The sequence below is a fragment of the Eubalaena glacialis genome, chromosome 7 (assembly GCF_028564815.1).
Source record: "Eubalaena glacialis isolate mEubGla1 chromosome 7, mEubGla1.1.hap2.+ XY, whole genome shotgun sequence".
NCBI lineage: Eukaryota > Metazoa > Chordata > Mammalia > Artiodactyla > Balaenidae > Eubalaena > Eubalaena glacialis.
The window spans coordinates 60,819,436-60,835,386 of NC_083722.1; the positions used below are offsets into that span (position 1 = coordinate 60,819,436).

At 45.6% G+C, this 15,951-nt stretch overlaps 1 protein-coding gene across 4 annotated transcripts in view; it reads right to left on the bottom strand.

The window, feature by feature from the left end:
• GLB1 (galactosidase beta 1) overlaps nt 1-15,951 on the bottom strand; it is a 90,998-nt gene that overhangs the window by 55,028 nt on the left and 20,019 nt on the right. For all 4 annotated transcript variants that reach the window (XM_061196465.1, XM_061196464.1, XM_061196466.1 and 1 more), the window contains exons 2-7: nt 12,765-12,934; nt 10,169-10,319; nt 9,569-9,629; nt 8,211-8,305; nt 3,156-3,336; nt 397-455 (exon numbers count right to left, since the gene is read on the bottom strand). In XM_061196465.1, the coding sequence (XP_061052448.1) occupies nt 397-455; nt 3,156-3,336; nt 8,211-8,305; nt 9,569-9,629; nt 10,169-10,319; nt 12,765-12,934 (717 nt within the window). The remainder of the gene's footprint in view (nt 1-396; nt 456-3,155; nt 3,337-8,210; nt 8,306-9,568; nt 9,630-10,168; nt 10,320-12,764; nt 12,935-15,951) is intronic.

The window sequence follows — 15,951 nt, forward strand, 5'->3', positions numbered from 1 at the left end:
CCCTGCCACTCACCAGCTGTACGACCCTGGGCAAGTGACATGGTCTCTGAGCTTCACTGAAAATGGAGACAATGATACTACCTATGAGGGCTGGCACGAGGACCAAATACGATGAGGTACGCAAGAGCGCAGAACCTGATGGAGGCGGGATGTTCACTTTGGCCCCCATTCTGCCCCCCTCCAGTGCAGGGCCTCAGTGTCAAGTAGCAGCACTGCTTCTGCTGTTTCCATGTGTCCAGAAGGGGGTCTCTACACTCCCATCAGCTGCTGACCTCAGACCCAGAGAAACCAAGGATCCATTCCCACCTTCCACAGCACTTAATCGCTCTCTCCCAGCAGCAGTAATGAAGTTAGTACAAGCAAACAGTCTCCTCACGCCTCACGCCTGATTCTTACCAAGGGTCCTTTGGGTTCACTCTTCCTCTGGATTAGGAAAGCAGCTGTGATGTTGACACCTGAAAAATGAGAGGGAGAAGAATGGTCAGCCATGGGAATGACAAGAAGTTAAATAAAAAGATTCCTTTGTAGGACTTGCGCCCGAGGCCCCCGCCCTTCCCCGCACCCCCAGGGGCTTGCACACCTCCAAGCTAGCTTTAGGTGGGGACTCAGACCATCCATTTGACGGACCGTGGGGACCACAGAATGATGCTTCCTCTGTGAACAGTGCCCGGGCCTCTCCTGACTGCTTTCCTATGGGAGATCACGGCACAGGCTTTGTGCTTCCTCTGTGTCCCCAGCACCTGGACACACGGCTGGTGTGTGTGTGTGTGTGTGTGTCTCTCTGTCTCTGTCTCTGTCTCTGTCTCTGTCTCTGTCTCTCTCTCTCTCTCTCTCTCTCTCTCTCTCTCTCTCTCTCTCTCTCTCTCTCTCTCTCTCTCTCTCTCTCTCTCTTCACTCAGACATCTGGTTGACCTAGCTGCTCCCTACAGGATAGCCCTGCTTTGAACATACTTCCTGGTCAGCTCCACAGCGCCATACACACCATAGTGGCACAAATATCTGCCACTTAATTAACAAATCAAAGGGACAAACGTGCTCTAATTACGTTTATCCCTGAATCATGGAGTATACTCTGAATTTTAATTTGTACATCAACAGTCATTCCAGACCACTCGCGAACTCAATTTTTTCTTCTGAAATATTCCATTAGGATGCCTGTATCTCATCTTGCTTCCCACGTCTCTGTTCTCCCCTCCACCTCTAAAGACAGAAAGCGTTTCTCCCCAGAGAGGTAATGGGCTGCTTTACATCAGTGAACACGCACAGTGCTTCCCAGCCAGAGCAGAGGACACCCTGACCCCACACTGCACAGTCCAGTTCCCGCAGTGGGTGTCCCAGTGTGAAAGGGACATCAGCCCAGTCTCCAAAAACACCTTGCTCTTAGACAAGCCTTGGGCTTCTCTGTAAGGCCAGCTTTCAGAAGAGAATGTGCTGATCAAGAAAGAATGGAATCTTATTTATTTTATGGCTGTAAATTTCTCACTATTAAGCATTCGGTAGCTTCCAGATCTTTAAATGTTGCTCTCAGGCGCCTCTCCTGGGATCTGACCCCAGGCACTGCCCCTCTCGCACACAAATGAATGAAGCTACCACAGCCCCACCTGCCCCAGGTACACTGGTCTTGAGTGTCTGTCCTTGAACCCACAGCAGAAGCATTATTTGTATGTGCTGTCACCCTACATACAAATAATGCTTACAACTAACTCATAATAATCTTCAATTTGTTCCTCCCAACAGAAAAATACTGTGCTTTTTCATCACTGTGTTGGGAAGTGTGCCAAAGTGGACGAAACCAGCATCCCACTTCCTGTGCAGCTCTTTGTAGATGAGTTATTTCATCACCAAATGCTCTGAGCAACGTACCATGTTTCTAGAAACACTCAATTCACTCAGAGCCAGTAATTTCCTTGTTGGTAGTGTAGAAGAATCTTTTTAAAAATGCAACTTCAGTTTTCTGTACATCCTTCTCAAGAGAAGGCAACGCTGGATGTGCGTCTCATCCCTCAGATGGGAGAACAGTGGGATCCTTACGCTACTTGAAGAGCTGGTCTTTTTGGGCGGGGCAGTAACTTTTCATTTTGAAATAATTTCAAACTTATAGAAAAGCTGTGAGAATAGTACAAAGAACTCATATTCCCTTCACCCAGGTTCCCCAATTGTTAACATTTTATCACATTTATCAGGTTTTCCCTCTCTATATGAATATACATATTTTTTTCTGAGCCATTTGAGAATAATTTGCAGACAGAATGGCCCCTTACCCCTAGATATTTCATTGTGTATCCCCTAAGGGCAAGGGTATTCTTTAAATAAACAGAATACAATGATAAAAAACAGGAAATTAACATGGATAGAATACTATTATCTAATCTAAAGGCTTTATTCAAAGATTTCAATTGCCTCAATAATGTCCTTCATAACAACAACAACCAAGAAAAGAAAAAAAAACACGGAAAAAAAAGGCCAGGATCACACACTGCATTTAGCTGCCATGCCTTTTGTGAAAGCTGCTCTCAACCTACATGAAGATTTCTTAATGTCATTACAGCCCGAAGCATCCCAGCCCTCCTTTCATGTGTGGAACCTCAGCAGCTTACACAGCACTAATGCATCAGGCAAGACGATTTTTTGTAGCATCTGCCAAACCACCTCCGGCCCATTACAGTTCCCAGCGTTATGAGTTTATGTAGAAAGAAAACGGAAGTGCCAGGTTAAGTTCCCCGAACCCCAGGGCTGGCCTCAGAGTTCACGATGGCCACGACCCAGCCCGAGCATCCAGCCACGACTCGGAGGACGGGGGAGCAGGGAAGAGCAGCACATCCCAGACAGAGCCTGAAAGGTGGAGCTCCTCAACCTGGAACTGCTCCTGGCAGGCAGCCCCTAAGAGAACAGGACTCCAGGCTGCAGCCAGCTCCGCCAGGGCTGGAAATGGAGCTCTTGACCTAAGGGCCAACTCAGCTGACATAAAATGATCTCTGCAATGGAGGGGTGCATTATCAGGTATTCTATTTTACCAGTTACCAGATACAGGAAAATTTGGGAAATCTCACTCGATATGCCCTTGCCACTTGAACAACAGCTGCCTAGAACGACCGATGGAGTAAAAAGCCCAAACCTGCCTGCTCAGCTGGGTTTCTGTGACTGTAGACACCAACCTGCTCCGAAGTCCACGGTGGCATAGAGCCCCTGCAGTGCCCCGCACTGCAGGAGCCTCTCATGCACCCCGTCCGTGGTGAACAGAAGCACGTCCTCACCCATGTGGTACTGGAAACGCTTCTGCAGGAAACGCAGGTAGTTGTAATCACAGGTATAGTAGCTGCCATATTCATTTTCAACCTGCAAATTTAAAAAGAGGAGGGGAAAGAAATCAGGAGACTCCAACGTCCGAAGGCAAGCTTTTGTTTAGAGAAACTACCTGCACATCTCTGAGATGACAAGGCTTAGTAATACCCCCAAATATCTCCTACACTCAGTCCTCAAAACTCATTTTCCAAAAAGCAACTCAGCATAAAAACCTACCTTCTAATACCTCCCAGAAATAAGGAAAACAACCAATGTGTTAGTTTTCAGATTGTAGTGATATTCTCCCCTATAATAGGTAACCGATACTTTAAACATTACATAAATAATACTTTCCATGGCAGAAATATTAAAAAATGAAGAAAAATGGAAAAATCATCTGTTAATTCAGTGGGTAGAGGCCAAAGGATGTTGCTAGAGATCCTGCATTGTCAGCTTCCACAACAAAGAATTATTGGGTACAATGACAATAGTGCTGAGGGTGGTAACCCCTGCTCTGAAGTGCCCATTCTCAATGAGGTGGAGAGCATCCCCAAGGAGGTGGGAGCTGATTTTTATAGGATTAAAAAAAAAACACCTTATTTTTCATATAAAGTACAGATATATGTACAATTATACAGTATATCTCAGGTATTAAAATTTCATGGGGGGCAATTAGAAAAATATGTCTAGAGAGGATCTTTAATGGGCAACAATGAAGAAAAGGTTAAGCAACATTGCTCTAAAGCAATAAAATGAATGATCTTCATTTATTTCCAATACACCAGATACACCAAAAAATCCAATACACCAAAGAATCTTAGAGGTATAGAGGTTGGTGAAAGAAGCATGACACTGAAAAATACAGATGATTCAATTTCCCGAATAGAAAATCCAAATCAGTCAAAACCAAACTATCAAGTCTTGGTGTGCACATAATTGGTAAAAGTGTAAAGAAAAGCAAGAAGCTGACGGCTACGAAAGTCAGAACAGTGAGAAGAAGTGGGATGTGATTAAGAAGGACACCTGGGAAGCTTCCAGGGTCCTGGCCACGTACCATTTTCCATCTTGGGTGGTCATTCTGTGGCTGTTCTCATCATAATGCTTCATTATTGCACATTAATGTGTGTGTGGTATACTTCACAATTTTACAAAAATTTAAAAATTTCCCACACATAACAATTTCTACCTGCACACAACGCAAACAAATTTTTGTGATCCTAGGGATACGTGGCCTTCGAACATGAGCATAAGAAACTGTGAGCCCCCAGAAAAGAGATGCCCAGTCTGAGAGTGGCTGGAAGAGATGGCTAAGGAAGCTTCCCCGGAGCGGTTGCCCGAGGCAGCTCTAGACAGAAAGGCACTCGCTGGTCAAGGAAGCGGGAGAGGTAGAGAGTGTTCCTGCAAGGAGTATGCTGTTGGCAAAATTACTAGTAGCTCCATGAAGCCTATGGACAGAGTCAGGGAGTGGGAAGGGAGTAGGGAGTGATGTAGAAGAACTAGACACCATCATCATCATCTGGAAAGCACCTCCTCCCAAATGGTTTAATGCACGATGGTTTTCTCAGCGAGAATCCCTCTGACTATACTTTCATGTTATGGGTTCAAGAAGCAAAACAGGGCTTCCCTGGTGGCACAGTGGTTAAGAATCCACCCACCAATGCAGGGGACATGGGTTCAAGCCCTGGTCCGGGAAGATCCCACATGTTGCGGAGCAACTAAGCCCAAGTGCCACAACCACTGAGCCTGCGCTCTAGAACCCGCGAGCCACAACTACTGAAGCCTGTGCACCTAGAGCCTATGCTCTGCAACGAAGAGTAGCCCCTGCTCGCCGCAACCAGAGAAAGCCCATGTGCAGCAACGAAGACCCAACGCAGCCAAAAATAAAATAAATTAAATAAATAAATAAATTAAAAAAAAAAAAAAAGAAGTAAAACAAGGACTTCTCTGGAGGTCCAGTGATTAAGACTCTGCGCTTCCAGTGCAGGGGACGCGGGTTCCATCCCTGGTCGGGGAACTAGGATCCTATATGCCGTGAGGTGCAGCCAAAAAAAAAAAATAATAAATTAAATTAAAAAAAAAAAAAGAAGCAGCAAAACATGTAGTGGTAGGCCAGTATCAAGGGCTTCACAGGTCATGAAGCCATCCTGCAATAGGTGTTTGCCACTCACACAGAAAAGGAAACTCCCCTTGGATGACTGATCCTGATACTCTGATTAGTGCCTCAGAAGTCCCTTTGGAAATAATTGAAATAAATCTTAAGAAAAGCTTTGCAAATACTGGTAAGGTACTGTCCCCCTCATTTTCTTTTTTCTCCTCTTTAATTAAGAGCTACTTAAATGACTGTGTCTTCCTTCATCATCTGGCTGCCAAGAAATTCAGAGCTAAATTTAAGGGTCAGCTTTAGCAACTAAGAGGGTCCAGAGCCTCTGCACCTCTCGTTCTTTTCTGGCCACGCCCCAAGCCAATGTCATTGATTTTCACTTACTCTTCCAAATCTTATTTATCCATTATCATCATGTATTAAGATAAAATACAGGACTGTATTTTAAACAGGATTGTAATAAATGCATATACCTAATTTGGTTAGGTTTTTAGAGAAAGAGAAAAGCTCAACATTCGCAAGACAGCTTAGTGCTGCGGTCACAGGCACAGACGTCAGAGGCCCAAGAGTTCCTGTGCAAACCTCAGCTCTGCCTCTTCTTATCCAGGTGGCTCCACCTGTAAAATGTCTCTTTGTCTGTACGAAGTGAGTGTACCTACCTCACTGGGTTGTATGAGGATTCACTGAGCCAATACACGAATAGGGCTTTTGCACAATACCTGGCACCTGGTAAGTGCTCAGAAAGCTGGCAATAAAGCGTATAGTCAAGTTCTTTATCATTGCCAACGAGAGGAAAGAAGAGGTGTGTGTGGAGGCGGGGGAGGTGAGGGGAGAAACACACAGAAAAGGGCTTTGAGACTCATAGACGAAGTTGCAGTTAGCCTCAGAGGAACGCTGATTTTTCCAGAGTAGGAGTTCGCCAACTTTTTCTATAAAGGGCCAGAGAGTAAATATTTGGAGCTTTTTGGCCATATGTCTCTGTCTCAACTACTGAACTCTGCTATTGTGGTTCACAAGCAGCCCCAGACAATATATAAATGGTCGGGCGTGGCCATGTGCCAGTGGCCTTTATTTACAAACACAGGCAGAGGGCCAGGTTTGCAGGTTGCAGGTCTTTGTTCTAGAATAATTATCTCACCCTGTAAGCTCCTGAATAAAGCAACAAAACACTGCAGATGTTTTCAGTTGTTACTCTTCCAAAACAGCAGGTATAAACAGGGCTAATCCCTCATGAATTGTATGAAGCAAATTTGTGGGTGGAAGGCCCCCACTCCTAATTATCAAGGGGCAAAAGGATTAGGTGGGATTTGAGCAGGTGGAGATGTGAGGGGGGTAAGGGAGAGGAGGAAGCTGAGTCCTCCGGCAGGATCCACGGTCAAGTTCAAGTCATCTGAGGTTGCCAGGGATGGACATAGGAGGAAATGCCCCCCAAGACAGTCAACTTTGCTCTCCCCTGCACAGTTCATATTTGTTGACATTGTGGTGCATTTCAATAACCAAAAGGTACAGAAAAGCCGTCAGCAAAAATTGAAAGTGATTTTGGCAGACGCAGAGACTAAAAAGCAAGGGAAATTGAGGAAAACCTGAGATCAAGAGAAAGGAAGAAGACCCAGCTATGCAGATACATCCAGTTTCAGCCTTGAAATCTTCATACAGGAAAATGGGCTCCTGTAAGCTTAACTGGTACAGACTCAGGACAGGTGAGGGGCAGTGAGTGCTATCAGTACACCTCTCTGGGAGTAGCAGCCTGGTCTCTCTCCACCACGCAGGGCACCCTGGCCAGCCCAGCCCTCTCATATCTGAAGGGCATGGAAATGGCCAGGCTCCCTCCCCACAATGACCGTCCCTTGCAAACACTCCACAGTGCTGTTCACAAGAAGGAAATCGGGCCCACGCTCCCCTAGGGAGCGCCGCACGCACCCCCTTGCTGGTCTGGGATGCAGCCAGTTTTACATAACGTATTATTTGCAATAAGAGCATCCTTGGTAAATGACCAACAGACATGGTTTTGTTTTACCTAAGTATTTTTACAAACATCAAAAATCATCGCAGGTCAAGTGTACCGATTTTTCACTTGGAAAATTCTTGTCACGTGATATACCTCACAATCTACCAGTCACTGCAAAGTGAAAAACACATGGAAGAAGGAAAGTGAGGGCAGAATGTGGGAGAGAAAACACAGTGGCCCCAATTCACTGCATCCTCTTTCCACACCCATGGAAACTGACGGCCTAGGCAGTGCAGACACCAAAGTGGGTCAGTCCATGCTGCATCCCTGTGGCCAGAAGGCAATGTGGCACTGGAGAGGAGCCAGGCTGCAACATCTGCCAGCTGCGTGACCTTGGCCAAGTCACTTAACCTCTTTGAAGATGGTGGTTGGAATAACTGAATAGCATTTGTAGGGCATCCAGCAGAGAGTCTCACACAGCAAGCATTCAAAAATGGTAATGCCTCCCCAAAATGCAATTTAAATCAAAGCACCATCTGTGGCATTGCCTCTTAAAGAAATAGACATATGAAGATAAACAGCAAGGACCTACTGTATAGCACAGGGAACTATATTCAATATCTTGTAATAACTTATAGTGGAAAAGAATCTGGAAAAGAATATATACACATATCTATGTATATGACGGAATCACTTTGCTGTACACCTGAAACTAACACAACATAGCAAATCAACTATACTTCAATTTTAAAAATGAAAAAGAAAAAAAAAAAAAAAGAAAGAAATAGACATATGAGGCTCATGTCTGCTTCGTTCCCATATATAATGTGGATGGATGGAAACCTCCACTGACCCGGCCAGGCTCCTCTCCGCGGTTACCTGCACTGTTATAATCGGCCCTCCATTCTGATAGAGGAGGGGCCTCATCTTGGGCAGAAGGACTCCCAACCACTTGTCCACAGCTGCAAGGTAATCTGGAAGACAACCAGGTTTAACACCATCACACGCCTTTTTCTACAAAGAGACGCAACGCAGCCTATTACCCTGGGGCTGGCAGCAGAGATTAAACAGACTGGATTCAACAACCACCTTCTGAAATGGGGGCCGCTACATGCACTAAAAGTCTGCTAAAAGTTGTCCTGCCGAGAGTTGTCTCCTCTGCGGAGCTCTGAGAGGACAAGGACCAGTATGCCTGGTATCTGCCCCTGCCAATAGGACAAAAAGCCTGCAGTGCAGGAGGCATCCACCAATGTTTGTTGAATGACTGAGTGATGTGTCCTCTCTGTCACAGTTGAGTTTTCTTAAAATTAAGTTCTAATCAATTATACATTTACATTGTCAAATGGGGATAACAGAGTACATAGGTCATAAAGTTGCTGTAAGGATTAATTGAGATAAAACGTGGAAAAACACTAATATACTAAGAGCGTAAAATGTGAGGGTAGTACACTAAGAAGGAAATGCATATAGAACATAATATACTAGCCTTTTACACAGCAAATTTAATCAGTGTTAGCTGCTCTTATGACCAGCTTCATCACCAAGAGAAACTGAAGCCTTCAGAAGACAGAAATGCAGCTAAGAACTCTATTCAATTCTCTGTAATGACCTATATGGGAAAAGAATCTAAAAAAGAGTTGAGATATGTATATGTATAGCTGATTCACTTTGCTGTACAGCAGAAACTAACACAACATTGTAAATCAACTGTACTCCAATAAAAATTAAAAAAAAAAAAAAAAAAAAAGAATAGCAGCTAAATGGGACCTGCAGATTGATCAGGGTTTACAGCTAGACAAGAAAAAATACCTATCATTTACAGATAACTCTGTAAAAGTAGACAAAGGAACTGAAGACACCGCAGCCACTGAGAAATCCAGTGACACCACTGCAGAAACTACATCTGCCATTCTGATTAGCTGGGAGTCATCACCAGCCATGTCGTATTCTAAGAACAGAGGCAGAGAAAGCATTAAAATCAGCCAGTCAACAGCAAACAGGGCCCAGTGCCAATTCAAAGAGTTACCAGGGTATCAGCGAGATCTGGTCAAGTTGTTCGAATAATCCTTCTTTCCTAAAACATTCAGTATCTGGAGGAGGAGGATGAACACTCACACTTTGGCTAAACTTTCAGAAGCATTCGCCCAGGAGTACCCCAGCCTTCGAAATACCTGACTCTTTTGATATAAATTATCTAAGCTTTCTTAAATTCTCTTATGACATCTGTAACAACTTACCTGGATCACAAGAACGGAGAACAATAGATTCTTTCTCTAGTAGCCAAGCAGGTAATCCTCCCTAGGAGAGGGAAAAAAAAAAAAAAAAAAAGGAAGAAGAGGCCATGATAAGGTCTTAGGAGAGATAGAAATTGCTATTAGCAGTGAGGGGAAAGAAGAAAAGTGTCACGGAGAAGGGGTATTTGAGCTGGGCTTTCTGGGTTGTAACTTTCAGGGCAATTAGAAATTGTAAACATAATAAAAATAATATCACTCTGCATGAATGCAATGTTTTGAGAATCAAAGCCTTTTCTACAGCTTACTCCACTTAACCTCACAACTACCCTGTGAGGCAGAGAGAGGCCACACCACGAACTTCTTTTTACAGATGAGGAAACTGACTTCTGTGCGTGACCACCAAGAGGAGGACCCATGCTTTCTGACCCCTCCCTGCTCCTCTCTGCCTGGGCACTGCCCAAGGTAAAAGACAACTGGGTTTGCTCAGTCACAGGCCCGTGTTACCTGGAATTAGAGACTTACCAACGTTGCTTTAATTCACTTTCCCCCAGATCCCTGCCTGTCCGCACACCAGGCAGGCAGGGCAGGTCTAGCCGCACTCACCATGTCCCACTCCGCACAGATGTAAGGTCCAGGCCTCAGGATGACCAGCAGTCCCAGATCATGTGCCAGCTGAATAAAATGCTCCACGTCATGGTCCCCAGTGAACTCGTACTGTCCTGGCCGGGGCTCGTGGAAGTTCCAGGCCACGTACCTGCCAAGACACACACAGCCCCTTCCTGGAAATAGCTCAAAAATCCAGGTGTCCTACATGAATTTCTGAACAGTCTGCAGAACTATAAACCCGCAGGACACACAGACATCTTCCTAAGGCAGACTCGCAGAAAAGAAGCCTTCTTTTGAGTTTCCACAGCAGCTATCAAGAGAATCAAACTTGTGGGGAACACTTTTAAGTGTATGACCCTCAAAGAACGCCCATTCCTATTTAATGCTTGACTTAAAAATAAATACAGAGTTCATGGACACAAATTACTGCTATGGAAAAATTACTTATGCCTATGTAAGGGCTTAGGAAAAATGAAAATATCTGTGCTAAAGTAATAAGAGGCATACTTATTTTTTGAAAAATATTTTTCAATAAAAATGGGAAAACCTCCAAGCCCTGCGTCCTCCTAACAAAAGATTTTGTCAGGAATAGCCCGAAGGAGGTAGAATAACAAAAATTCCGGGACTTCCCTGGTGGCGCAGTGGTTAAGAATCTGCCTGCCAATGCAGGGGACACAGGTTCAAGCCCTGGTCCGGGAAGATCCCACATGCCGCGGAGCAACTAAGCCTGTGCGCCACAACTACTGAGCCTGCGCTCTAGAGCCTGCGTGCCACAATTACTGAGCCCGCGTGCCACAACTACTGAAGCCCGCGTGCCTAGAGCCCATGCTCCGCAACAAGAGAAGCCACCGCAATGAGAAGGAGCCCGCGCACCACAATGAAGAGCAGCCCCCGCTCGCCACAACTAGAGAAAGCCCGCGTGCACCAATGAAGACCCAATGCAGCCAAAAATAAATAAATAAATTTATAAAAAATAAAATAAAATTCCAACCAGCTCCTCGGGCTGCCTGCAGCATGGGACACAAACTTATTTATTTATTTATTTTTAAAATTTTATTTTATTTTTTTATTTTTTTATTTTTTTATAAATTTATTTATTTATTTATTTTTGCTGTGTTGGGTCTTCGTTTCTGTGCGAGGGCTTTCTCTAGTTATGGCAAGCGGGGGTCACTCTTCATCGCGGTGCGCGGGCCTCTCACTATCGCGGCCTCTGTTGTTGCGGAGAACAGGCTCCAGACGCGCAGGCTCAGTAGTTGTGGCTCGCGGGCCCAGTTGCTCTGCGGCATGTGGGATCTTCCCGGACCAGGGCTCGAACCCGTGTTCCCTGCATTGGCAGGCAGATTCTCAACCACTGTGCCACCAGGGAAGCCCAAAATTTTATTTTTTTAAATTAAACTTTTGGCTGCGTTGGGTCTTCATTGCTGCGCGCGGGCTTTCTCTAGTTGCGGCGAGCGGGGGTTACTCTTCGTTGTGGTGTGCGGGCTTCTCCTTGTGGTGGCTTCTCTTGTTGCGGAGCACAGGCTCTAGGCGTGCAGGCTTCACTAGTTGTGGCTCGTGGGCTCTGGAGTGCAAGCTCAGTAGTTGTGGCGCACGGGCTTAGTTGCTCCGCGGCACGTGGGATCTTCCCGGACCAGGGCTCGAACCTATATCCCCTGCATTGGCAGGTGGATTCTTAACCACTGAGCCACCAGGGAAGCCCTGGGACACAACTTTAAATATGAAGCCACCCACTGCCATCACAAAGGTGTCTTTGATGACCCCTGGCTTGTGTTTTTTTCCCACAATCCCATGGCTTCAGGGTTCCCTGGAACAGTCTCGGTCCCCCAGAACTTAGTGTTGAAACTACAGACATGTCCCAGTGGCCCTAGAACCAGAATAACAAGTGGGATTCTTCCTAACTATCTGTCCCAGGAATCTGCTGCTGGGTTTTCTCACCCTTTATCTTTGAAGAGTTATCAGCAATCCACATAGGCAATACAAAAACCAAAGTGGCCAGCCACCCCAACTTCCTTCTCAATTAGTCACTTTACAACAGCAGAAGAGATAAGGAGAGATAGTTTTGGGGGTAAAATTCTGTAACCTTGGGCCATAGAATCACCCCAGCAGAACCACAAAGACAAACTGGGTTTCAGGAATCTACCCAACAAGGCATATCCCTCTAGGAGCTGAGAGGAGCTATGGTTGCCTACCAACACCCTTATCTTCAAATCTCAGCAGGACCGCTGTCCAAAAACATGTGCCTGGGCAAATTTCAGTTTCGCCAGCTGCAAACAAGAAGGGTGACCTTGGAGAAATGGCATCATCCATGTAATGTGCCCTGTACACAGTAAACGCTCAACCATCGTTACTTCCCTTTGCCCTTTCAAGCTGATATCCATTTTATGATGTCTGGTGACAAAGTTCAAGGCTGGAAGAAGTAGTTAATTGTCTAAAGAAGGGACACTCAAGCCCATGACTAGCCTCTCCCGGGACCCCAGACCATGCTATTCCCCGTTCTGAGCAATGAAACAGCTGCACCGAGAGATGCAGCTGGACCCTCCCTCCAGGTGTGGGTGTCCAGGCCCAGGTGAGAGCCCAGTGCCCTCCTACTTACGTCTGGATGGCATTCAGCCCAGCCATCTTCATCTTCAGCAGCCGGTCCTTCCAGTAGAAACGGGGCACGCGGAAATAGTGAATGCTTCCCGAGATGTAGCGGAAGGGCTGGCCATCCTTGAGGAAGCAGTTGTGGCCGTAATCGATCTCGAAAGTCCTCTGGGAGGCATTCTACAGAGCAAGGACGGAACCACATGAGAACTTCCACCCTCCGCATTTCAGAAGCAGACGCTTCAACAGTGGCAACTGACTCCCTACCCTTTTAGTTTGTGTACGTTCTTGATTCTGGGCTATAAAGCAAACCACTGCTAAGTCAGGGCAAGGAGGAGCCACGTGCAGGATTCCAGAGGCCGGCACCAATGTGACAATCAGTGGGTGAGCTGCATAAGTTATATGCCCAAAGAGAAAACCCTGCTGCAGGGGACTCTTCACAAGGTGTGGCAAAGCTCAGTGTGCTGGGGCTGGAACACACACATACACACCCTGCCCCCCACGGCTGTGACCTGCCGGAGCTCTGGGTGTCCCTCAACAGGAATGTCGTGGTGCTGAAAGCAACAGATCAGAAGTCTGAAGCCCTGAAGCCTTATCCTAGGTGCTGCTCTGAGTCCCACAATGACTGAGCATCCCTCTCTAACCCTGCATCTCTTCATCCATAAATATGCAGGATGCCAGACTAAATGAACTCTAAGGCAATATGTGCGACCCAAATTGTAGGTCATGAACTCAATTTGGTGACGACTGGCACTTTTTTTAAGGAAAGAGAATAGAAATATCAGTGTATTGCACATAGAAAGTGTTTTTTTAAAATTTATTTTATTGAAGTATAGTTGATTTACAATGTTGTCTTAATTTCTGCTGTACAGCAAAGTGATTCAGTTATACACATATATACATTCTTTTTCATATTCTTTTCCATTATGGTTTATCACAGGATATTGAATATAGTTCCCTGTGTTACACAGTAGGACCTTGTTGTTTATCCATTCTATATTTAATAGTTTGCATCTGCTAATCTCAGACTCCCAATCCATCCCTCTCCCAACCCCCCTCCCCCTTGGCAACCACAGGTCTGTTCTCTATGAAAACAAGTGCCATTTTATGAAATTTTGTTATATATACATATATAGAGTTGCATACGGATGTATGTCTCTGTGGGGTTGAGATGTAAGATGTATTTCTAGAAGTCAAATCAAAGTTTGAGAAACACAGTTTGGGGATCACTTCAGGAGCTGAAATGCTAGGATTTGAAAGGGAAGACCTCTGGGACTTCCCTGGTGGTCCAGTGGTTAAGACTCTGTGCTTCCAGTGCAGGGGCTTGGGTTGGATCCCTGGTCGGGGAACTAAAATCCCACATGCCGTGCAGCGTGGCCAAAAAAAATTTTTTAATTAAAAAAAAAAAAGGAAAAAGAAAAGAAAGGCGAGACCTGAAAGGGGAGGCCAACTGTGAGGCAGAATAGAACACTGCCCCCTGGTGGATATAAAAAGGCAGCAAGAGACCTCAGGTTCCAACAGGACAAGGGCTACAAGAGACCATTTAATTAGTGTCCTCCATTGTTGGTAAGATTTCTTGTGCATCTTTAGGCTTTTTTTTTTTTTTATCTTTTTTTCATAGTAGCATCACAGTCCATGAGAGCTTTGGGGGTTGCCCTTGAAGCCATATCTGGAAACATCCATGAGAGCAAGGGTCCTAGATCACACTTGGCCTGAAATCCAAATATAAAGTATTGTGACTGTGGGAATTCCCTGGCGGTCCAGTGGTTAGGACGCCAAGCTTCCACTGCAGGGGGCCCGGGTTCAGTCCCTGGTCGGGGAACTAAAGATCTTGCATGCCGCCAGGCGACTGCTTAGGGGCAACTGGAAAGCTTTACTGTATGTGAGTTAATAAAGCTAACCAAAAATAAACAAATAATTTAAGAATCATTTTTTTAAAAGGCCAGAGTGTCAATTTAATATCTCCAAACAATGCTTTAATTGCTACTCAAAAGCAAGAAACTCACATGATTTCTTATACCAGGTGCCCCAATGGATGACTTTGAAAATATCTCACAGCATGCATATGGTTAAATGTCAAATAAGGGTTTCCCACAAGTTCTTTGAGTTCAAACGTGGCCCATATGTTGGGGAAATTGTTTGTACAGGTAGAAAGGGAGTGAGCAACTTCGGGCAGAACTGGGAAAAGGAAAGGGCTGTTTGGAGTTCACTTGTCTAAGGGAAGGGATTTGGAGAAGCAGGAGATGAGGTTGGAGAGAAACGATCTGGGCAGATGGTGGAATATGGCCTTTGTCCCACAGAGCAGAGCACCCCTGCATTCAAACAACCTCAAAATCCAGCCCAAACATCAACCTAACAAACACCTGCAAATATTACAAACACCTACTATGTGCTGGGTAATAACAGAGGGGAACCACACAGATGCAGCCACGGACCACATGAAGCTTCTGTCTAGCAAGGAAGAAACCCAAGAGTCGACATAGTGAGGCCTACATAGTAAAATGATAAAACCACCAGGTTGTACACCTTCAACGTACACAGCATTATCCATCAATTATATCTGAGTAAAGCTGGGGGGATGGGGGGACAGGATTAGAGCAGAAGACTGCAGCAGTAATAAATGGTATGTAACCCAGGCCTGGGGGACAAGTTTCCCAGAGGAAGGAACACCCCAAACTGTGGTTCTCAACCTTGGCCACACATCAGAATCACCTGCACAGGCTTTTTTTTTTTTTTAATTAATTTATTTATTTATGGCTGTGTTGGGTCTTCGTTGTGGCTCACGGGCTTAGTTGCTCCGTGGCATGTGGGATCTTCCCGGCTCACGGGCTTAGTTGCTCTGTGGCATGTGGGATCTTCCTGGATCAGGGCTTGAACCCGTGTCCCCTGCATTGGCAGGCAGATTCTCAACCACTGCGCCACCAGGGAAGCCCCTGCGCAGGCTTTTAAAAATAGCAAAGTCAAGCCTCATTGACCAGACATTCAGATGTTAATTGATCTTGGGTGGAGCCCAGGCATTGGTATTTCTTAAAACTGCCCAGAGGGTGTAATGTACAGCCAGGGTTAAGAGTAATCGGTCTAAGCTGAGCCCCAGGATGAGGAAGAGTTAGCCAAGGGGATGGGCGACACAGGCAGAGGAAACTGTGAGCCCTGGTGGAGGGGGCACAGGATGCAGGGAAGGAGCAATGGAACCTCAA